Source organism: Lineus longissimus, chromosome 11, assembly GCF_910592395.1.
Source record: "Lineus longissimus chromosome 11, tnLinLong1.2, whole genome shotgun sequence".
In the NCBI taxonomy this organism is placed as follows: domain Eukaryota; kingdom Metazoa; phylum Nemertea; class Pilidiophora; order Heteronemertea; family Lineidae; genus Lineus; species Lineus longissimus.
Window position 1 is genome coordinate 11,437,352 of NC_088318.1, and position 22,306 is coordinate 11,459,657.

General features: G+C 44.8%; 3 protein-coding genes across 5 annotated transcripts; 1 reads left to right on the top strand and 2 right to left on the bottom strand.

Moving 5' to 3' along the window:
- Window positions 1-378: 378 nt before the first annotated feature.
- Window positions 379-9,447, bottom strand: LOC135495936 (ethanolamine kinase 1-like). 2 transcript variants are annotated; one of them, XM_064784970.1, is made up of 8 exons: window positions 9,093-9,443; window positions 8,516-8,796; window positions 5,144-5,302; window positions 4,805-4,947; window positions 4,525-4,611; window positions 4,216-4,376; window positions 3,446-3,531; window positions 379-3,205 (listed from the first exon to the last, which is right to left on the bottom strand). In XM_064784970.1, the coding sequence occupies exons 1-8, from the start codon at window positions 9,225-9,227 to the stop codon at window positions 3,130-3,132; spliced, it is 1,128 nt and encodes a 375-aa protein (XP_064641040.1). In that variant the 5' UTR covers window positions 9,228-9,443; the 3' UTR covers window positions 379-3,129. The 2 variants fall into 2 exon arrangements, with proteins under 2 accessions (XP_064641040.1, XP_064641041.1); XM_064784971.1 differs by lacking the exon at window positions 3,446-3,531 and having other exon boundaries at window positions 9,093-9,447.
- Window positions 9,448-9,949: 502 nt separating this feature from the next.
- LOC135495459 (proton channel OtopLc-like) lies at window positions 9,950-15,834 on the top strand. Its single transcript, XM_064784132.1, has 6 exons — window positions 9,950-10,033; window positions 11,101-11,227; window positions 13,092-13,593; window positions 13,953-14,116; window positions 14,386-14,533; window positions 14,833-15,834. The coding sequence occupies exons 1-6, from the start codon at window positions 10,017-10,019 to the stop codon at window positions 15,813-15,815; spliced, it is 1,941 nt and encodes a 646-aa protein (XP_064640202.1). The 5' UTR covers window positions 9,950-10,016; the 3' UTR covers window positions 15,816-15,834.
- A 74-nt stretch (window positions 15,835-15,908) lies between these two features.
- Window positions 15,909-21,869, bottom strand: LOC135495460 (heat shock 70 kDa protein cognate 4-like). Of its 2 annotated transcripts, none has more exons than XM_064784133.1 (10): window positions 21,783-21,869; window positions 20,380-20,593; window positions 20,030-20,235; window positions 19,612-19,764; window positions 18,641-18,978; window positions 18,219-18,436; window positions 17,886-18,010; window positions 17,360-17,636; window positions 16,884-17,116; window positions 15,909-16,704 (listed from the first exon to the last, which is right to left on the bottom strand). In XM_064784133.1, the coding sequence occupies exons 2-10, from the start codon at window positions 20,585-20,587 to the stop codon at window positions 16,528-16,530; spliced, it is 1,935 nt and encodes a 644-aa protein (XP_064640203.1). In that variant the 5' UTR covers window positions 20,588-20,593; window positions 21,783-21,869; the 3' UTR covers window positions 15,909-16,527. The 2 variants fall into 2 exon arrangements, with proteins under 2 accessions (XP_064640203.1, XP_064640204.1); XM_064784134.1 differs by lacking the exon at window positions 21,783-21,869 and adding an exon at window positions 21,184-21,266.
- Window positions 21,870-22,306: the final 437 nt, after the last annotated feature.

A 22,306-nucleotide genomic window follows, 5' to 3' on the forward strand; every position in this document is an offset into this window, starting at 1 on the left:
TGGAAATTCATTCCAACCATGCAACTGTTTCAGAAATGAGAAAAAGCTCCTGGGTGTCATGACATGCATTCAATTATTATTTACCACAAAGAGCTGCTTCTTCCAGCAGATATGAGACAGCTACCGGGGCGGGGACTATTTCTTTATGGGGCCTTATTGTTCAGCGTCTCCAAGGAATTCTATTTTTAGAGTCCAATGGGGGGGGGGGGGGCTTCCCCCCAATGTACTGACTAAAACCTGTCACTTTCAGAGAACGGGGGAGGGGGTTTGGGGGACTCATCCCCCAATGTACTGGCTATATATGTCAGAAGGACAGTTGTGTGAGTTCACTAGAGATTGCTCTTTACATATTAGCCATTTGTCTGGGTGTGGTAAAAAACAAGAGATTTTCGCTGCAGAATATTTTCGAGTTTGGCAGAGTAACTATATAGCCTGGTCTACACTAGCAAACATTCCCCAACAATCGTTGGCCAACATGAGCCAACATCATGTTGGCGAATGTTTGGGGACCCGTCCACACTATCAAACACAGGCAAACATTGCCAAACAAATGGGATTCACGTCCGACGTCGTAACTGTGGGTGCGGTGCGTCATGCATGCAGGATCGGCCAATGCGCGGCCCACATGGAATGCGACAAAACTATACCGGAACCAGAATTGTCATGGGTCTGCACAAATTTTTTCAGATTCGATGGACATGATGGATATATGCATTTTGTTTACACTTTACATACAGTGTATACGTAACCATTACACTCACTACGTTGTGTGAGTGATAAAAAGCCTGAATCTCAGAATGCCCTTCAACTAATTCTGATTGGAGAAGTCGCGGTCTGACAAAAATACTTTTCCAACCCAATGTAGCCTCGAGAAATCTTGCTGCTGATACAAATCATCCTCGGAAGTACTCGAACGCCCGAAAATTTTGAAAAGGTTTGTTTCGGTGGTTTTCTTCAAGATATAATAGTGATAATGATGATAATGAAAATGATAACATGAACCTGAATGAATAAATAACAAGATAATGAAGAAAAAACAGGAAAAAAAGTGGCAGATTCAACGGGAGTCGAACCCGTGACCAGCCGAACCACGGTCTAACAATATGATGTCAGCAACATGGCGGATTTGTTCTAAAGTTCGAGTCGATTCTCTTGGAATCCATTCTGCCGATGCTCACTGTGCCGGGACAAATTAGGTTTGGGATCTTGGTAACCAAGATGACAATGTTCGAATTCCCTTCCGTGCACCTCCTCATCCTGCAACATACTTATTCTCGCTAATAATGACTTTGCAAGTGTTGTGAGGTTTTTTCTATATGTCTTTCAAATCTAAGGCCAACGATTAGGCCTACATTCTGTTTTGGTGAGATCTTTATCGCAGTTGGTGATTTTTATCGGCTCACGGCGTCTGCCCGTTTACAGTGGTCGTCGCTTGAATGAAAATGACACACGCCCCGCCGTACCCGGTACTCCAGTAAATATATGTGAACGAACGGCGATCCCCTTTGAACATCCTAGCAGCAGTGGTTTTCAATCTACTCCGCCTCTCGATATGACGAAGGAGTATAAAAAGCCTGAATCTCAGGATGCTCTTTAACTACATTTTGTAATTCTGATTGGAGAAGTCACGGTCTGACAGAAATACTTTTCCAACCCAATGAAGCCTCGAGAAATCTTGCTACTGAAACGAATCATCCTCGGAAGTACTCGAACGCCCGGAAAGTTTGAAAAGGTTTGTTTCGCTGGTTTTATTCAGGTTATAATAGTGATAATGATGATAATGAAAATAATAACATGAACATGAATGAATAGATAACAAGATAATGAAGACAAAGATGAAAAAAAAGTGGCAGATTCAACGGGAGTCGAAGACCAGCCGAACCACGGTCTGACACTCTGAGCGCTTTACCGTCGAGGCTTTCATGTTCACGTGGGGATTTCTTTGCCTGTTATTAACGAGCCAGGTAATGCATGACTAGATGACACCCCTCTAATACCATTCAAGTTGTCGCCATATTGAAAACGCGCCGAAATTGTGACTAGGTCGCGCAGGTGGCAGAGTGATTGTCCGAAATAGTTCCAAGTAATCTTATATTTAGATAGTTGTACAGATTTTTCTCGATATATCGTATTCATATACCTCAGTGATATAAAAGATAATGCTTGAAGTTGATTTGACGTTTGAATGGTCTTTTCGAAAAAGTTTTTAGAATCGAGGTCAACAGGGTCAAAAGAAATAGTTTTTGGCGACAATATGATGTCAGCAACATGGCGGATTTGTTCTAAAGTTCGAGTCGATTCTCTTGGAATCCATTCTGCCGATGCTCACTGTGCCGGTGTAACATCTGTGGTTGTTTCCCATGTGTCAGTGTTTCCAAACAATAGGCAGCTAGAGAGACCATGACTTTTCAATAGGGGGAAACACAGAAAAACTTGTCAATCTATCTTTTAGCGTTCCCAAACAATGAGGGGAGACACTCAAAAATAGAAACACTCAAAAACATTACACCGGCTGTGATTTGAAGGGACAAATTAGGTTTGGGATCTAGGTAACCAAGATGACAATGTTCGAATTCCCTTCCGTGCACCTCCTCATCCAGCAACATACTTATTCTCGCTAATAATGACTTTGCAAGTGTTGTGAGTTTTTTTCTATATGTCGTTCAAATCTAAGGCCAACGGTTACATTCTGTTTTGGTGAGATCTTTATTAAGCTTAAGCTGTAAGAGTGACACAACATTATATAGCGTTGTGAACAATAAGATTTCCTGGATTTTAATGACACAGGGGGGGGGGGGGGGAAAACAGGAATTCTGAATACTTCCTTGAGTAACCAGACTGGATACTTCGCCTCTCACCCTCAGAGTCTCGATCATGGATAAGAAATCCCTGAAGTGAGGCTCATAGAATAATAGCACAGTAGTGTCAGTGTTTTTGTTAGGACACAGACATATGGAGCCCCCATTATTCACCTTGACGGCTCCTGATGAGAGATATTTCTACAATTATCCTTTCATCCGCCGGGTAGCTTTAGGTGGTGCCCCCTAGAAAATTTTACGGTTCCCGACCATTCGCCGCTAAGCTCTAACTTGTGGCCTCAGCCGACTTTTGCTCCAATCGTAAGGAACTTTATTCACCGGGTAGCTTTATTGCCAGTACCATATCTCTGTGTTTGTAGTAATACTCAAGACGGCGAAGACTAAGGCTGAAAAGAGGATGAAGCGTCAATGGTGAGACCAAGAGACAGTTCGAACTGAACGCTCGGCGATATCCGCCAGCTGTTAGGTGATGTTAGATATGCATGCGCGGTGGATGAGAGTGATCAGGGTATAAATCACTGCTCAAGACAGGATCGTTAGCTGTACAGTCGGTCAGGAGCGGTCGCGACCGTCTCGATGGAAGCATAACTTTTTCGGAAACAACTTGAGAAGCCAGCAATACCTACCACAGTAGGTCTTTGCGGTCGGATACTGTACTGTTTGGTGAGTTTGCAAGTTGTGCTGCGAATATATGCAATGCGAAATGGATGGCCTGGAAATAAAGTTTTCATGTATGAACTTAAGTGTGGTACCGTAGGTCTATATTGCACTTTGTCCGCCGTTATACGCCGGTATGAAATAGCTATTTTTCTACAGTATCGGAATCACTTATTTTGCGGCATTTATCTTGTTTGCAATGGTGTAAATAAATTGATTTCACATCATGAGAAAATAGAGATAACATCTAGGAAATTAGCAAATCAGTATAGCCACGAGTAATTAGATTGCAAATTGCATATTATTAAAAGTGATGAATATGCCCAATATGACTCGCTTTTTTCACATTGCAATCGTCTGGGTATCCTATGGACCATTATGATCCAATAACAGCTATAGTCAGCTTTCAAAAAATAAAAAATACTGAAGAGTGGTTTATTCAGCTGAATTACTATTTTCCAAGCAGGCGTAAAATTCAGGCATATTCTCTCTGCCGTTCTTAGCTTCTATGTTTGTGGCGTCGAGCCTCAGTGTCATTCTTGCATGCTAGGGGTAGAAAGAATCCTTTGAATGAAATACTTCGCTTTAAGCGTAGAAGTATCGCTCACAATTTTAAATGCTTTATTTTGACCATGTCACAAAGTATTGCGTATAGCCCTACAACGTCTTGTAATAATCGAAAATTGTCTACGCTAGCTGATGTGCCCAAGTGAACCTACGACCACCTGATTACACATACCATCATCATCACTTGTATGATGTTGTACACTCCCTCAATCTTGTCCTCCGTTACTGGTTCCTCACATTTGTCGATTATCGCCAACTTTTCGAGGTATTCCTTCACGAATGTCCGCTGGTAATCCTTAGTATGTTCCAAACTCTCGATGTCTGGCAGCAGCCCTGAAAAGAAAAAGGAAAAGGAAAAGGAAAACGAATGGAAGAAGTTGTTCTGTATTTCACAGATCTGATAAATTAATGCTTGTTGAGGATGTTGCATACTCATGTAGCAGTTTTTGATGTTGAGCAGGAAGTGCATACTGCCACTCACCGAACGCAGACGTCCCCATAAAGCCTGCCAGGTCGTACAGGGGGTTCATCATACCTACCATCTCATAATCGACCAGAATGATACTGTCTGAAAAATGAAGAACAATAATTGGCCTATTATAGGAATCACAGCAAGTTTGACTCATAGACATACTGATGGGGGGGGGGGGGGGGCATGCTGTTCGTTGTAGATCATATTGGATGGTTAGGACACCATGGCAACCTACCATCCTATTCGGTACAGATCATGGGAGGGGTAGGGTATCCATATGGCAACCTACCTTCTTGTTCGTTATAGATCATATTGGTGGGGTTAGGGTCGCCGTGACACAGGGTCTCAGGGATATTTAAGGCGTCGAATCGGTTGAGGAGGAGGTCAAATTCGGCTTGTCGATCTTTTAGCGGCGGAATCTGATTATTGACCCTGAAGCAGAAGAATCAGTCAAGGTATAATTGATTTTTCAACTCGAAATTGCCTCGAAAGCCAATTCAAATCGAGAAATGTCCATCCACAGGTCATACCATGTGCAAGAATAGTTTTTTCACTGACAGACGAGACGTCGGCCCTAGACTCTATAGATTAGGCACTGTGTTTTCCGCGGAAGCAGTAAGCGGCTTACCATGCTGTCGTCTCCTCATCAATGATAACTTGGGGCCAGTTGTCCAGTAACTGTTTCATAATCGTGTTGTGCGACTGGCCCTCTAGGATACCGTATTTAGCCAATGTATAATCTGTTGTTCGTTTACTGTGAAGGTGTGCCAGTGCTCGGGCCACGGCTCTGAAAACAACGACGATCTGAGGCCCATCAGTGCCATTTTGTGATGAAAGAGAATAGGCAACAATATAATACAATAAAATATCAGTAGAGACGGAGGATACGCTCGATATCTCAGCGGCTTCCATGTAAAGTTTGGTGATTACTTTTGAACTTGAAGGCAAACTTCGTGACTTGGGGCTATATATATGTGAGAAGCCCGTAACGGAGATTGCAAATTAATAAGGAAATGATGCCGTTTGGTCAGTGCGTCAGACCCGATGGGGTGTATCAACGTCGTCTCCTTTTCTCTGCAGATTTTGGTGAACATTCTTGTCAAAATAAGTCGATGGAGGAGACAGAGAGAAAAAGAGCTACAGTCATGTAGGGCCCCATTAATTTCCTGTATTTGGTCATTATCTACCGGGCGATGCGTTATCCTCGCACAATGATGTGCGGTGTATATACTGTAGTTTCATGAAAATAACACCACTTTGGGATATTCAAGGCCCGGCCTCTTCTCTAGAGTCTATTCACCAGAGGTAACCAATGAGTGACTTCGCTGGCCCTTGTGATGGCTCAGCCGAGCTGTCACGGTTACCCTAAACCACTTATTACCGCAGCCCTATTGATTCGAAGTGTTGTGGGCCTACTGGTCGATGAGTGCGCATGTGGAATGACGTAAATGGTAACGCCACTCGCCGACCGTTTATACAGGTTGTCTCATAAAACTGAAGCACCTTTTAGATTGATCCAAACCCCCCAAAACAAAAAAAGTCCTTATTGAAACTCTGAAGGAAAATCTACGAATGCTTGCATTAGTAAAGCAAAGTGAGATTCAGGCAATGATAGTAGTCACGAAATTCCGAAGAAAAACGAGGAGCTCATCCATGTTTTTCTACAACCCCCTTTTTTAATTCAGACTCCCTAGGCCTACGTGGGAGAAAACGGAATCGAAGTTTCTAGGATTTGTGGTTTTCTTGTGTAATTCTAGGGCCTCTTAGGCCTATAAATGAAGCCCAACTGAGGGTACCCACATTGCAGACAACCTGTGCGACAATGGATGCTGTAGAGCTGCTGAGAAAACGACGCCGGCGCTACATCGTGACAGAAAAACTTGCCTACCTGAGAGACCAGAAGGAGGCACTGGTGAACGGTACGGTGCGCAGTATGAGAGAGTTCGCCTCCCACTATAACATCCCCTGGGAGACGTTTAGAAGGTGTAATATCGAGGACCTCGAGCAGAAGCAAGAACAAGGGCATGGCCGGAAGAAGACGGTAATGGAGCCCCGTGATCTGTTATGGCCACAGGTTTAGGACCAGCTTTACCAATGGCTGCAGCAGATGAGAGAGCGTCGCCTCGCAGTCTCCGTTCTCGACATTCAAGATAAGGCGTTGGTAGTGTGGCAAAGCTGGTGGAATGAGTTAGCCCAAGATGTCAGAGAAGGGATTCAGCATTGTCGCCCTCAGCTATGGGATTTCAACGCATCCATAGGCTGGGTGGAGTGCTTGATGAAGAGACGCCAGGTGTCCCTACGGAAGGTGACCAAGAATACTACGATCGTCCCCGCTGATGCTGCTGCAAGGATCCAGACCTTCCGAGATGCGGTTACTGGGAGCATCGATCGTCTTGATATACAGATGCGGTTCTTCTTTAACATGGACCAAACCTTTGTCCTGTTTGATATGAGAACCATGTACACGGCCAACACCACGGGGGAGAAGGCCATAGACGTCCGATCATCCAGGTCCAATACGAAGCTGGGATACACCGTCACCCTCTGCATCGCAGCCGCTGGAGCAAAGTTGCCGGCGCACATCACCTTCCCCAGAAGAGGTTTCGTCCGGGTGTTTGCAGCCCTCCAAGACAACCCACCAGCAGATGTAGATTACCCAATCGGAAACTGGTTGGATGAGGGAGGAAACGGCGCACCACTGGTTAGATGAAGTCCTATCACCCTATGTCACCGACAACGAGACCGACCAGTTCCTGTTAATCGTCGATCATTATCGGGTCCAACGGACAGAGAACTTCCGGGCGAGAGTCCGCGACATGAGAGGCAGCCTGGATTACGTACCTGCTGGTTGCACATCCCTCGTACAACCGTTAGACGTTGCAGTCATGAAGTCCTTCAAATGTCACGTACGGCGACAATGGAAATCGTGGAAGAAGGACCACACGGACGAACGAGGAGACTGCCCTCACATCGTCCTGAGAGACGTGACCAACATCATCAGAGATGCCTGGGATGGTGTTGATGAGGACGTTATCGTCAACTGATTTAAAGCATCGTTTCGACCAAGGCCAATCGAAGATGGACCACATGCTATCTTGGAGGAAGAAGAGGAGACTGCCGTGGATGGACCAGAGTTCGTGAATGTAGTCGAGGAGGACATTGTGATGGACTTGAATTGACTGTGGGTGTTGTGAATGATTGTGGGTACGATTCTGAAAGCTGGACAATCTAATAATGTGTATCTTTAGCTTGAAAAAAAATTGAATCGGGATTTGCATCGTTCTTTTTTATTCCTTCACTGATCACTTCGGACAAGACTGTACATTCAGAGGGATGTTCGGTTTTGTCTCCCGATATGTGACGGACAACTTCTCATTCTTACCAATTTCGCACTGCAAAGTATCTTTGAAAGCCCGAAGCTGGTAAGGGATGATAAGACCCGAAGACATGCTCCATTACCTCCCTGAGCAGTGCCTCACTTTGAAAGGGCAGGTCAGTCCCTAAAACCAGCAGAAGCCAATATGACACTTGGACTTTTTTCATGGACACCCTGTACACTATCAGCCATTAGCACTGGGACACCCTTTACACTACCAATGACGATTAGTTGAAAATGTTCTGGGACACTCAGTACAATGGCCGAAGGCCCGATCCCATTATCCCATTCATAGGAGACCTACGAATCGGTTTCAACAACCCAAACAATAAGGATTGGACTCGAAACTGAAGTATATTGGATATGAGGCCTGGACAACCCTCTCTGGAATCCCAGCCAATGATCGGCCTTCTCAACAGCTCTGTTCGCCACCCTATGAGTCAGGGGCGGCGACACCGGCTGTTAATGAAGTGGTGTTATTTTCATGAAACTACAGTATCACATTGTGCGGGGATAGCAAATCGCGTGGTATATGGTAAATGTGCACAGAGACCAATGACCAATCATAGGAGACTATCGCGAAGGGACGATCTATCAGGTGAAAAAGTCACAACTTCGTCCTACCTGGCAGTTTTCATTTCTCTAAATGCGGTCACATCAGCCCAACCATACTGCTTGCCCGCCACAAAGCCGAAAATGAGTCCATTGCGGAAAGAAGCATAGACTGGCGGACCAAGCTTCAACTCTGCAAGCGCTTTTGAACACTTCACCTCTCTCTGGCGGCGGAATCCAAGACATCCAGCTGGGTCAAGCCCCGAACCGAATATCCTGGCAACCAGCCACTCTTCCTGGTTGTCGTTCACAAGGCAGACGAGCATGAGGTTGATGTATCCTTGTCGCATACTCTGCAACCGAGCCGGGATGAGGATGAGATTGGTAATCTGACTCCTGTTTCCAGCAACAATGATTTGATAGACCCCCCCCCCCCCTCCAGTCAGAAAATGTATAAAGTAAAGTTTGTTTATTAGTGTCATATAGGGCCAGTCAGAATTGGCTTACAAAACACTCTTAACTCCCAGACTCCCATCTATTCTCTGCAAATGTTTGTAAGTCAAGTGTGACCACCCAGTGTAGTATGTTTCTTAGCAATTCGCTCCGACCTTTGAACTTAGCCAGTTCAGCATTAAAGAATATGATTTACCTTAAAGCGGACCTCCTCTGCCTTCCAGTGTGGTCGGATGACCAGTAGTATCTGCATCAGTCCATCCCTGTAGTTCTCCTTGTCTACGGTGACATCGATATCAGCAACATCTTGAGCCATTATCAACCCGGCCATCGGAAACCCACTGCTGTAAACCGTCTTAGTAGAATGCAAGCGTGGTCCGTCTTAGTAGAATGCAAGTGTGACCCGTTTTAGTAGAACCGAAGTGTGACTCGTCTTGCAGCAAAATTGTACGTTCGATTCGTCCACCTGCCACTTATAATGTGATAACAGGACAATATGTACTTCTGTATATGTTGGCCGGTTACTGACTGATACTGAGCATTTTTGTTATGTTGACCAGTTTTTTAAAGAGAATAATCTATTAGAGTTGAGTGTGGGTAGGTCACTGTTAACTTACTTGTTTGATATCAAATGAGGCCTAATATCAGTACACCTGAACCATTCAAAACCTAACATGCCAGTAAACACTTTTAGAGATTCGACGAAACGAAAGTGCTGCCTTCACAACAAGGGGCCCTAGATGCATCCTAGTTGTGTGACAGTACGGACCATACAGAAATATTTAGTCCTTACATGTAGATTACAATCATGACGAAAATATAATTTAAATCCCCCTTTGACCTCGGACAGCGCCACTCTCGCAATACAGAGTCATGGGGTCACCTATGACGCGGTCACCTGCAAACCCCAGTGCAGTTATCTTGTCGCGAAAGCAAAAAAACAACAACATGATATCAAAAGCAGTGACCTGTGGTCTGCCGCAGACCAAACTACGTGTATTTGATTTGCCCGGGTCATTTCGTCACAACTCCTGTTCCGAGAAGGAAGAAGAATCGATGTACTATTAAAGTGGCAATCGAGAATTGTTTTACTTTGGGTGCTAATGTCCAGGCGACGACAATGAAGGTCAATGCAAAGTAGGTGTTTTTTTTCTGAAAACTATCAAAATATATCATTGTTTGGAGTCAGTCAAACGAAAACCGATAGCGTTGACATTAGACATCACGACACAGACAAGAAGTCCAGATGTGATCCTTTCTTTTACACGAGTCAGTGGTCCATCCAGAAACCGAATTCACGATCTCAGAGACGACAGCAGATATTTTCGAATATATAATTTGCAGCTTTAGCAAGTCGTCTAACACACATCATCTAAGTTTGATATTTTAGCCTTTCGTGCTAACTCAAAACATTGTGTAAGAGTATTATAAATTGTGCAGATCAATGAGAATAAACTACACCCATATAAGCCCAAATTTTGTCGTTGAAACGCTTCGACCGGTCATACACGACACTGCTACGACACGAGATACGATACGTCGATTCTTCCCATTCTTATCACATTTGCCCCCATTTAAACCAGCTTTGATCTAACTTCATGTAACGATTCCGAAGGTTCAGGCAATAATCAACAGGCTGCCCTCAAAGTCTGCGAGAGACAGATAAAACAGGGTTGTTTTAGATAACTACCTACATTGACGAGTGGAGAATGCGAGTGGCGAATCTAACTACTCTTTATATGCTCGTGGTTAACCAATATCATGATCTTACGGCGGCCCGGAGGGGACATTGTGAAAAAAATAATAAACTCGCACTGCGACTTTTTAAACACGCACTGCGACTTTTTAAACTCGCAATGCTACTTTTTAAACTCGCAATGCGACTTTTTAAACTCGTACTGCGATTTTTCAAACACGCACTGCGACTTTTCAAACGAAATGATAAAAAGCTCGTCACACGGGTTTGCATTCATTTATTGCAAAATAACCGGGATATTTTCGCGACGCTAAAAGTTGGCGAATTTGTTCATTTTCAATGCGACTTTGCATGCGATTTTTGTTTTGTCTATATACAGCGACAGCATGAAAGCCGTGACTGACGCATTAACCTTCGCGAAGCAATATTAGTACTGTAATTCGCCTTTTGTACAATACCCATACTGGATGTAACATATTTCACGGAACCCCGTGCCCGTTTTTTTTAGGTCGTTGGTAGTGGACACGCTCTGCAAGCTTTACGCTTTGTGGCTGATTGTCATCGGGCTTCTCATACCCATCACCAACATCGTGACTGATGGAGAGGCGGCCATGTTGACCAGTACAATGCTTGATGTAAGTCTTCTCTTGGTAATTCATCCAAGCTCTCGCTCTTTGGCTTATATGGTCCTTGGCCTACTCAGATGATCACACTACGGACTTTAAGTATATATATTGAGGTCCATGTCATTACCAACAGCGTGGCCAGTAGCCGTGAGGCGGCCGGGGTGACCAATAGCATCACGTAATATTCTGGACGAATCCGGCTTCACACACCCGTGCCACATCCGTGACCTATAGGCCTCCTCTACGAATTATGGAGTAGCGAATTCACAATGGCGACGTATGTTGGCCGTCTTATTAGGTCTGTCTCATTATAGAACGTTAGGGACAGACGGGAACCGAAGAAGTACCTAATTCAACGTACCATGCTTGTTAACTTTGATGCTATTGGTTACACGAGCATTACCACCAGGGCTGCGCTGCTGTGATGAATACATATGTAAGGTCCTTCTTCTGATTGGTGGTCACCAAAGCACATTAGGAACGCCCACCTATACATACAATAGCTTTTTGACAACGTGCGTTGGTTAACTGTCAATGAAGGGAAATCGATGTTACCGATGTTACCGAATAGGCCTTGTTATAGACAAGCGGTCAATTATTGACAAAAGCCTGGTTGGCTCGTATTAACCAAATTGAGTGTCTTTTTTATCTAAGTAGTTACTATGCAAAAGAAAGCGGTTCATTGTTGGACTGTGGCTGAGTAACAGTAACAAGTTATGACTATGATAAGGTGGGGATCCTCAGTCTTTGGGATCTCGATTGCGTGTACTGTTCCATCTATCGCCCCAACAGCATCTGGAATAGTATCCCAGTTGCCCCGCAGTTGTTCCCACTCTTCATCGGTCGGCCATGTTATACCGTCTTGAAAATAAGTCCACAAAACATCTGTCATAAAATAAAGTTCCCTGCAAACAGATTGCTTGCTGATATCAAACATTGCACTCATCGCAACAATGTCCGGATATTTCTTGATCCAATAGAAAAAAAGTAGTAAACGGTTCTCCACCGACAGCAAATGATCTCGGTACCGTCCTGGCCTGTTTTCCAGAAGGGGCGTAATGTCCTCTACGAGGTGCTGGAAAGAGGCCACTGTCTCACCTGATAGATACCAAAAGTCCATCTGGTGGTTTCTAATCCTGGTAAAGACGTCGTTACCACCGTATGGACCATTTGGTTGATTGGTGAGAACTTCATCAAGTCTTGGAGGCAACGGAGGCGGACGCACTTCTAAATTATGAAATGCTGGTGTAAGCAAAACTGGTGGCGGTGGTATGGGCGGCGGAGCAGCGAACAAAAACATCCTAATTCTCTCCATGGTAAAAGTAGCGTGAGGCCAAGCGACTGCTGGCCAACACAAACCATGGCAATAAAATGTTATCAATAATCAATTCAATTTCGGACAAAGGAATGATATTTTATTGACCATTTTCAATGCGTGTCTAATCATGTCACCACAGGGATAAGGCTAGACGCATAATAAAGGAAAATTACATGAACCTTCCCATATGGGCGGTCTATTGCCATTGAATGCAATTATTTAGTGCAAAGATCATTGTTATATGACCGGCCTCCATTCAGAACTTGGAACGCAAACGTACTCCACGTGACATGTGAAGGCCTATTAGATTAATCCTACTACGCGTCCATGGACGTTGATTTTGGTTCCCGTCCGTCCCTTACGTTCTGTTATGAGACAGACCTATTACCACTTCTCAACGCGACTGCGCAAGGCGTCTAGAGTCTTGCGTTAATACTTCCTTGGCCTCGTAATTGGTTCAATTCGGAAGACTTTCACGAAGAAGCAAAATTGACCACGAAGTCTTGAAAAACTGGTATTGAAAAGGATCGTCATGTTTTTTCTTCTTCTTGGCAGGTGTTCCAAGTCATCCTAGCCGGCACAGGAATAGCGTTCTTTCTGTTTATGCATGGCTTCATCGTCAGGGGCGTCACCCACCTCAACGAATCTGAACTGAGGGAAGCAGACGAAGCCGAAGACGATATTGAAACTCGGCGGATATCACGCGGGTCGCAGGGCACAATCTCTCTTGGTACCATGAACACATCTTTGACCACTCTCCAGGTTCCGCCAGAGTATGCAAGGAATATAGATGGTGGCCAGTATTCACAGCAAAATGGCGACAATCCCCTGGTCCAAGATATACAGATTGGTGACGCAACGTATGACCATTGTTCCGTTTCGACGGTGGATCATTCCTCTAAAGGGAAGAATGGTGATGGACCGCTGGGGAGGGATGGTTACCAACGCGCTATAGTAGAGTCGCAGAGAAGTGAGAAGAATACAGCACCCATTGCTACAATCCTCGGGCATGGCGAGGGACAATATCCAAACTTCTATGTCAGAGTGGGAGCTGTGCGTAAGTGAGGCTTACCACAAGTTGATAAGTTGTCTAATGGAAGAATTTGTGTTATCGGGCAGGTTAGAATCAACAAAGGCTTTTCGTCTCTGTCTCGGATTTTCTTCTTTATTGAGTTTGGTGTACGTACATTTGAACCGGTATACATGTACATGTAATCAATAATTCCATCCAGGCCATCTGCGGTTCGGTTCCACTTAGTCAGTCAACCTCAGTACATCCTGAACTTCAGAGCAACACCCGACACTGACCGAGCTCAGGGACGCTTGGGGGGGAGGTGCATACGACAGACGCTAGTATTCGAGGGATGAGATATATACCATGTGACAGGAGACTGACCGTGCTTACAATTTTTTCAGTGTTTGGTATTGGTACTCTGGTGACCTATGGTATCGGGATCTTCTCTATCGCTGAAGTATCGTTGAAATGTCACGTGATCGTTAGTCCACTGGACGTATCAAAATGGATCCTACAAGGGACCTTCACCTCGCTTCAGCTTTACTTCATTTTCAAATATTCAAAGGTGAGTTGACAGGGCCCGACTATTCAAAAGCTACAGCCATTAGTGATACAGAAGAAATTACCATCGCTGACAGCTTGCGAAAGAGGGAAAAATATGTCTTCTCATGCCTTGAGGTTATAGGGAGTGTTGATAGCAAAGTTGCACAGTGGGAAAGCGTCGGTTCGAGGCTCGGGCAGTGCCACTCGGTGCTGTCAACTGGTCCCGATGTCGTAAAATTTCCCTTCCCGTCTTCTGTGTAAACAATGGCCTTAATGTGTATTTCCCGTTAGATTTCCGTGAACCGATGGAAGGTGTTGGTGCGATTCGGGACGATGCACCTCTTGGCGACCAACATCAACTGGTGGATACAAACCATTGCCTTGGAGTTGGAGGAGGTCCTTGAAATGGGACACGGACGGTCACTTCGTTCATCTACAGGTAACAAAACAGTTTTTCTCATGAAAGGTCTCCAAACTATCACCGCTGTTCTTTCCACTCCATACTTTTACGGCGACTTCGTTGATATTACAACTACGGTGTACATGGTTTCCAAACCTGAAAAATTGTCATTTTGAATCGAATCAAAGAATTGACTTGACAATCCTGTGACGAATTCCAGGTAAAATGCCCGGTGGTTTGAGTACATTTTTTGGCGTGTGACCCTCAAGAAATACTCGTTCAGATAGAGCCATCGTTGAATTCATTGGGATACATGTATATGTTTGCATTTTCTCCAGGACGCATCCAGCTGATCAACAACGACACCGTGAATTACACAGACCCGGAAGTCCCGTTGGTCGTAACGTGCGTAAACTCCATCCCAGGGGCAACTCTAATGAGAAACACTCGTCATTTCCTCTACCCTCTCATCATTGAATTCAGTCTGATCGGTGCCGTCTGCTTCTATAACATCTACGGCAACATCGGACTTTTGGAGAAGATTCGGCGAAAGCGGAGGCAAATTCGTACGAAGTCAATCGTTTCATCTATGGTACTGCATTTTCCACACCACCAAGCGGTGAACATCACTTGTCATAAGTCATTCAAGGGCGCGTTCCTCGGAGTGATAATGGTTGCCATGACTGTGATATCATGTGTTGTTTACAACGTACACCAAGACCCGGAACACGTGGTTTTCGCTGGCGCAGTGTATAACTTCACCGACATTGCCATTCTGTTTCCAAGTATCCTGGCTGTGAGTTGGGCACTATTCAAGATGCCTCTTCTTTCTATTCTCCAAAACTACCAGGCAGGTCCGGATGAGATTCTACTCATGATAGCTGTGGTTGGCTCATACACATATGACACATATTCCATATACGTATACATGTCAAAGAGTCAGTTAGAGACGTGGATGAAAGTTGCAGGCGCGCTTTGTGCCTTCCTTTCCCTCATACAATCAACTTTACAGGTGATGTTCCTCTTTGATGGTTTAAGACGGCAAACAGCCACAACAGTAGTGCTCAGGAGCAAACCTGGACGTGAGGCTGTGGTGCTTCTTCTCCTTCTCAACCTCGCCCTATGGATGCTGTATTCGTTTTCGACAGCTGGTGGCCTGTATCAGGTCCTGTCCGTTGTCAACCCAGCCCAGTCCAACGAGTCGATGATTGTCAGTAAACTTTGCAAACCCCTTGCTATTTTCTTTCGGTTCCACTCCACAACGTGCCTATATGAAATTTGGAAAAATTCGTACACACTCCACAAATCAGAGACTGATTAAAAAGGTTGAGTTCAGCCATCTTCACACATACAATGTAACCATTTAACGTGGAAGAGAACACTCGAAGGTAATACAAAGACGCAAAGACAGATGTGGTAAACAACATTGCTTTATTGGATGGTGCGGTACGTTGGCGAGTTTACAGTATCAACGTTTAATCTTAAAAATACATTAGCCATTAGCAGTAAAGTATACAAAGTGATTCCGACAAATAATGAAGGCTCCAGCGAAAACATACAACATAAATCATCAGACCTAAAAAGTGGATTCCATTGGCATTCCTTCAATATCTTAATGATTACCCTCCTGTATGCTACGGCTGGAAAAGAGACGCAACATTCAAATTCCTGTTTCCGGTTGGGCCTCCAAAAATAACAACACTTAGCCTGGTAAACCACGCACCTCCTTGCGAGATCTCGTGATATTTTGGTGGTCGACGTCTGAACGTAGCTACTATCTAAAACCTCGCGTCAGGAATTGGCGCACAATGGCTTGGGATGAGGCTGAAACAACACTGACGACAACAACATTGATGTATAAATTGTCAGACCAACCGGAATAAGGAATTGAACTAGTTTTACTTTCAGCCGCAGCAGGGTGCTCATTGAATGAATGTACTTCAATGCAGTTTACCAAAGTTAAAAGTGACAAATTGAGAACTGGCACAGTTGCTTGATTGCAGATGGCAGCCGTGCAGCCGTTTCGTTGTCGTTTAGTCGACCTCCTCAATGGTTGGTCCCTGGCCTCCGGGAGCTGTTGGTGCAGCACTCGGCATACCTCCTGATGGAGGTGGAGCGCCACCGGCCGCTTGGTACATCTTTGTAATAACGGGAGCGCAAACAGTTTCGATATCTTTCTGCTTTGCTTCGAATTCTTCTTTAGTTGCAGTCTGAAAAAAAAGATGTATATACATTTATCAACCTATAATTCCTACTGGTCGAATATATCTTCACAAGTTATCAAAACTTTAAATACATGTATGTTAACAACCACCCAAGCATAAACACTCTGTAGACAGTCCAATTCGGTGCTGAGAGCCTGTTATCCATTGGTCATGTTAGTACGTACCTGGTTAGCATCCAACCAATCGAAGCCTTCTTTGCATTTGGAAACAATGGTTTCTTTGTCTTCTTCCGAGATCTTGTCCTTAATCTTGTCATCTTCAACTGTGCTCTTCATTTGATGGAGGTAGCCTTCAAGATCATTCTTGGCTTGGACTCTGTTCCTCTGCTCACTGTCGGCCTCTTTGTACTTTTCGGCATCATTCACCATTTGCTCAATCTGCTCTTTAGTCAGACGACCTGAAAGGAGGTAGAGAAATCCATAGTCTCACTCCTAACCCTACATCACAGCACAAAGTAAAGTGCCTTGCCCAAGACCAACATTTAATAGTCATCACAAGAGCTCAAGTGTCTTGCCAAAGGACTTATATGGACCCCACGGTTTGAGACATCAAAGATGTCATCGTTCTATTTGCGTCAATTATTTCGCCGCCTGTCTTTATGCTGGGATTTTTATCAACAAGTACAGGAACGCCAACTTACCCTTGTCGTTGGTGATAGTAATCTTGTTCGATTTACCAGTGCTCGAATCGACGGCGTTAACATTGAGAATACCATTAGCGTCAAGGTCAAATGTCACCTCAATCTGTGGGACACCACGTGGTGCTGGTGGAATGCCGGACAGCTCGAACTTTCCAAGTAAATTGTTATCCTTGGTCATTGCGCGCTCTCCCTCGAATACTTGGATCAACACACCAGGTTGGTTGTCGGAGTAAGTGGTGAACTTTTGCGTTTGCTTTGTAGGGATGGTTGTATTACGCTGGAAGAAATTAGAGTATTTAGATCATTAGATCTTCATGTATGCTACATTCGCTGTTATATGACAATGATAGAATGGACCGACTGCACTAAGAGGTCCTTCTCGCTTCGGTCGTGGCGGCACCAAAACTACACTTTGCTCCTGCGGTTCGTCGTTAAACAAAGATAGTCGAACTGATGCAGTATTCGTCTTTTAATGATACTTGCGCCCCCCAAAACTGGTTAGATGTTCTTTTAAAGTTGCACTGACCTTCACAAGAGCGGTCATGACTCCTCCAGCAGTCTCGAGTCCCAGGGAGAGAGGGGTGACATCCAGCAGCAACACGTCTTGCACAGCCTGGTCTTGGTCTCCGGTAAGGATAGCGGCCTGCACAGCTGAAGTTTCAACGAGAAGCATTGACGTAAAAGAGCAGTTTGGATAATGCATGCATTTGAATGGAACCCTATTGCGGGCCATATTGTGCACATGTTCTGGCTATCTCATCTGCGCCGGACTTTTTAAATAGAAAAGTAAAAGGTATATTTTTTCGGGCGGTGAAATGTAAAAAGTCGCCAAACCACAGGTCGTGAGAGTTAACCTTACCTGCGCCATACGCCACTGCCTCGTCCGGGTTAATGGACTTGTTGAGTTCCTTTCCGTTGAAGAAGTTCTTGAGGAGTTCCTGGATCTTGGGGATCCTTGTGGAGCCTCCCACCAACACGATCTCATCAATGTCACTCTTTCCCTTTTTGGCGCCAACAAGGGCGTCCTCTACCGGCTTCAATGTGGCACGGAAGTATTCCTTGTTGATATCTTCGAATCTAAAGAAATGGAGGAAATGCAAAAAAATGTTATCAAGTGCTGTGTTTTCAGAAATCACCAAAAATCGACGAGCCGTTGTCTCGTGAAATGGACTTCAGCCGATAATGATTGTCTGCTCTTGAATTTTTTTAACACTCAACACATCAGTCAATTAGGTTTCGGATTGATAATAGATATTTCATTATTTTGTTTATTGGACTCACTTTGCTCGGGTGATGTTGGTATAGAAATCAATCCCCTCAAAGAGGGCATCAATCTCGATGGACGCTTGTTGTCCGGCCGACAGAGTCCTCTTGGCGCGCTCACATGTGGTACGGAGTCGTCGCAGAGCTCGCTTATTAGAAGTGATGTCCTTCTTGTGTTTCATCTTGAATTGCTTGACAAAATGGTCGACCATGACGTTGTCGAAGTCCTCTCCACCCAAATGAGTATCGCCGGCGGTGGACTTCACCTCGAAGATACCGTCTTCTATGGTCAGGATTGACACATCGAAGGTCCCGCCACCCAGGTCGAAGATGAGCACGTTGTTCTCAACAGCTGACTAGATAATGAAGATGATCTTAGATACTTAGTATAGGAGCGAGTGGGGGAGGGGGGGGGGGGGCTAATGAAAATGTGGACCATAATGTCGAGGTTACTTGGCTGACTAGGCTACACCCGGCCTTTTTTTGATTGCAAGGTAGGGGCAAAGTCGTCACTTTCTTCACGCATCAATTTGGGACGTCCTAACAGGTATTGACCAATCAGACGAGAGCTATCATGCTTGTTTGGCCATGATCAGATACGGGGGTTTTGATTGGTCATATATCATTCCAAAAGCATGCTAATGAGAACTGATAGTTGTTGACGAGTGGTGCTGAGGGTCAAAGGTGTCGAAGATAACAATCCTTATGTAACAGGGCAATGTAACCATGGTCACAGCAGCTGCGCACCGAGGCGCTAATTTGACACTGGCGTCAAAAGTGACACTTTAATATAAACACACAGATCACGCATCTTAAATCGTCTTGCCGAGAGTAAAGCTTATAGAATCGAGCATTGTCTTGCATGAAACGCCCTGGACATATCTGTGGCAGGCCACCTTGCTGGTGGCCTTGCACGGGGCTTACACTAACTCTGCGGGAGTATAATTAGGTGTTTTCAGTGGTCGCCTGTGGACTGTGACCAGACCTACCTTTTTGTCCAAACCATAGGCAATGGCGGCGGCAGTCGGTTCATTAATGATTCTCATGACGTTCATGCCGGCAATGAGACCAGCATCCTTTGTCGCCTGCCTCTGAGAGTCATTGAAATAGGCGGGGACGGTCACTACCGCATCTTTTACTTTCTGAAGAGAAGAAACAAGGTATGAAAATCACGCACACAGGGTACCCAGAAGAGACTGCTGAACAAACAGAGCATGTCATTAGAACAAATCGGGCCGATATCAGCCTGGAAACAGATTTGGCGACTCGGTTTCAGCAAGATGGTGACTTGCGTCTAACTTTGGTCTCGAATCAGTCTTGATTCAACATCGGCAACCATATGCTATAACTTCTCTATATCCTCATTCTCCTTTTGACGATGAGAGATATGAGATTTAACAGTCTTACCGTGCCAAGGTAAGCTTCGGCCGTCTCCTTCATCTTAGTGAGGACCATGCTGGAAATCTCCTCAGGGAAGAAGGTCTTTGTTTCACCCTTGTAATCAACCTTGACCTTTGGCCGGCCGCCATCGTTCACAACGTCGAAGGGCCAGAGTTTCATGTCACTCCGGACAGTGTCGTCGGTGAACTTTCGGCCGATGAGGCGCTTTGCATCTAGAGGAAACAAATAAATGTTAATAGCTATCCGAGTCCCATTTCGTTGGAAATCAAACAAGCCAAATCACTACTGTCTTTTTAAATCAACAGATCACTCAAAGGAATTTTTCTGTCGGTCAGACGAAGAACAAAACGACTCACCGAAGATTGTGTTGGACGGGTTCATGGCCACTTGGTTCTTGGCGGCATCTCCGATGAGACGCTCTTGGTCACTGAAGGCCACATAGCTGGGTGTGGTTCTGTTGCCCTGGTCGTTGGCTATGATCTCGACCTTGCCGTATTGGAAGACCCCCACACAGGAATAGGTGGTCCCGAGATCAATACCAACTGCTGGAACTTTTGTCGCCATTGTTTACTGGAATTGCAGCAATAAAAGTTTTTTTAAAGGTACAAGTTCAAAGATCCGAACAATTAGGAGTTCAGGATCTGACGCGTTCTGGTAATATGGAGTTTTCGCTGATACTCCGAAACGTCGACGTGAACGCCTATTCCGTTACTCTAAGCATTGTTCGACATACTAATCCATCAGGAGGTCGAACAATGGGATAGGTGTTCACGTTGGAGTTTCAGGGATTTGCGAGAAAACACTAATGACCTAGACTACACCCATATATTGTTTTGAAATCCTAGTTTCAGATGCATCCTGAACTCCTACCTCGTATACAAATTGTTTGAAATATCGAGAGGCGGAGTACTGGTTATGTCATGATGGAGTACATGTAGGCTACATGCACGGAGGTACAGACCTCCATGGAACATGTAACGAGCGTAATTTCACATCTTAAAATCCGGAGATAGGGATACCCCTACTCTCATCATAAGAATACCTTTGCGGCCCTTAAATTTGCACAAGACCAAACCCTTTTTTATTAAAATTGTGCCACTACAACGTGTAGCCTAAAGTTACAAATTAAATGAAAAGAAAGCTCGAGAAACCCTACTTACCTGATTGTTCCTATAGTCCGACCCGTTTGCTCTCCACGTTGTTCTTGTAATGACTCAGTTCTTTTAATCGTGCTTAATGTATGTACATGCAGGCATACGTGTTATATACACGCCAATTACGTTACGTAACACTATGGCTGAATCATATGTATACATGTACTATGTATGTATGGATACTATTCCAGTATATACATGTTAGTGGTCAGCTGTTGTTAATGACATAATAGGGGTTAGCGGCCAATCGATTCACTGTACACGCTCCGTGGAGTGTGCTAACCAGCACAAACTTGTGAATACGTGTCTCCCCCCCCCCCCCCCCCGCGATGAGTCGGAACTTAGAGTGGTTACTCAAAGGTCGGAACCAGCCTTATATACCAGGCTACCACTACAAACTCTGAAGAAAACGGCCCACTGGTTTTCGCACAGCAGCCCATAGACATACTTCTGCCCACATGCATGTAGCTTTTGGAGTTGGTCTGGTTACTCTAAGCTCCAAGCAAGCAGCAATGATAAAACCACAGAGGAGATTTTGTATTCGTGGATGAAATCCTTCAAGAGAAGCGTAGAGAAACCATCAACATTGGTATAAATCTACTTACCTTTGATGGTCGTTGATGTTTTTGAGGAGTTCCAGCGCTAATACGTGTGCGACCAGCGACGTCTGAGTTGCGAAAGGGAGACTCGAAGGTGTTATGCAAGCACTTAGCGAGAATGCAAGGCCAAGCGCTAAATGTGTTTCCGCAGCGTGGGGAGGGTGATATCATGTCTTTTCGATTAATCTTGCGATAGTTATAACTTGGCTTTAACTTGGTGATAAATCAAAGCAAAATTAATGAAGTAAGCATTATGCCATAGTTGCAAAACATAACAAAGGTTCCCAACAGGGTTTTTTTTAGTGGAAAGCTCTCGATCGTATCCCATCAACCTGAGGACGGCCGATTGCGATCGCACCGAAGAAGTCCTCCAGACTCTCATTGTGAGTAATTTAGCGATCTCAAACCATTGCGGGTAAAGATGCGAAGAAGAAGGCCTATAGCAGCATTTTACCACATGGGTTCATGAAAATGGTCGGGCCAACAAACATTTCGATATCTTGATCCTAACCCGTCCCTGTATCCGGCCA

Coding starts and splice junctions, on each gene's coding strand:
- LOC135495936 (XM_064784970.1), bottom strand. CDS start 9,227: ATGGCCGGGTTGATAATGGCTCAAGATGTTGCTGATATCGATGTCACC. Junction 8,797..9,092: donor CAGAGGAGGTCCGCTTTAAG/GTAAATCATATT, acceptor GCTCGGTTGCAG/AGTATGCGACAAGGATACAT. Junction 3,206..3,445: donor GACCGCAAAGACCTACTGTG/GTAGGTATTGCT, acceptor TCCTCTTTTCAG/CCTTAGTCTTCGCCGTCTTG.
- LOC135495459 (XM_064784132.1), top strand. Junction 13,594..13,952: donor TGTCAGAGTGGGAGCTGTGC/GTAAGTGAGGCT, acceptor CAATTTTTTCAG/TGTTTGGTATTGGTACTCTG. Junction 14,534..14,832: donor GTCACTTCGTTCATCTACAG/GTAACAAAACAG, acceptor CATTTTCTCCAG/GACGCATCCAGCTGATCAAC.
- LOC135495460 (XM_064784133.1), bottom strand. CDS start 20,587: ATGGCGACAAAAGTTCCAGCAGTTGGTATTGATCTCGGGACCACCTAT. Junction 17,117..17,359: donor TACTATCACCAACGACAAGG/GTAAGTTGGCGT, acceptor ACCTCCTTTCAG/GTCGTCTGACTAAAGAGCAG. Junction 16,705..16,883: donor ATTGGTTGGATGCTAACCAG/GTACGTACTAAC, acceptor CTTTTTTTTCAG/ACTGCAACTAAAGAAGAATT.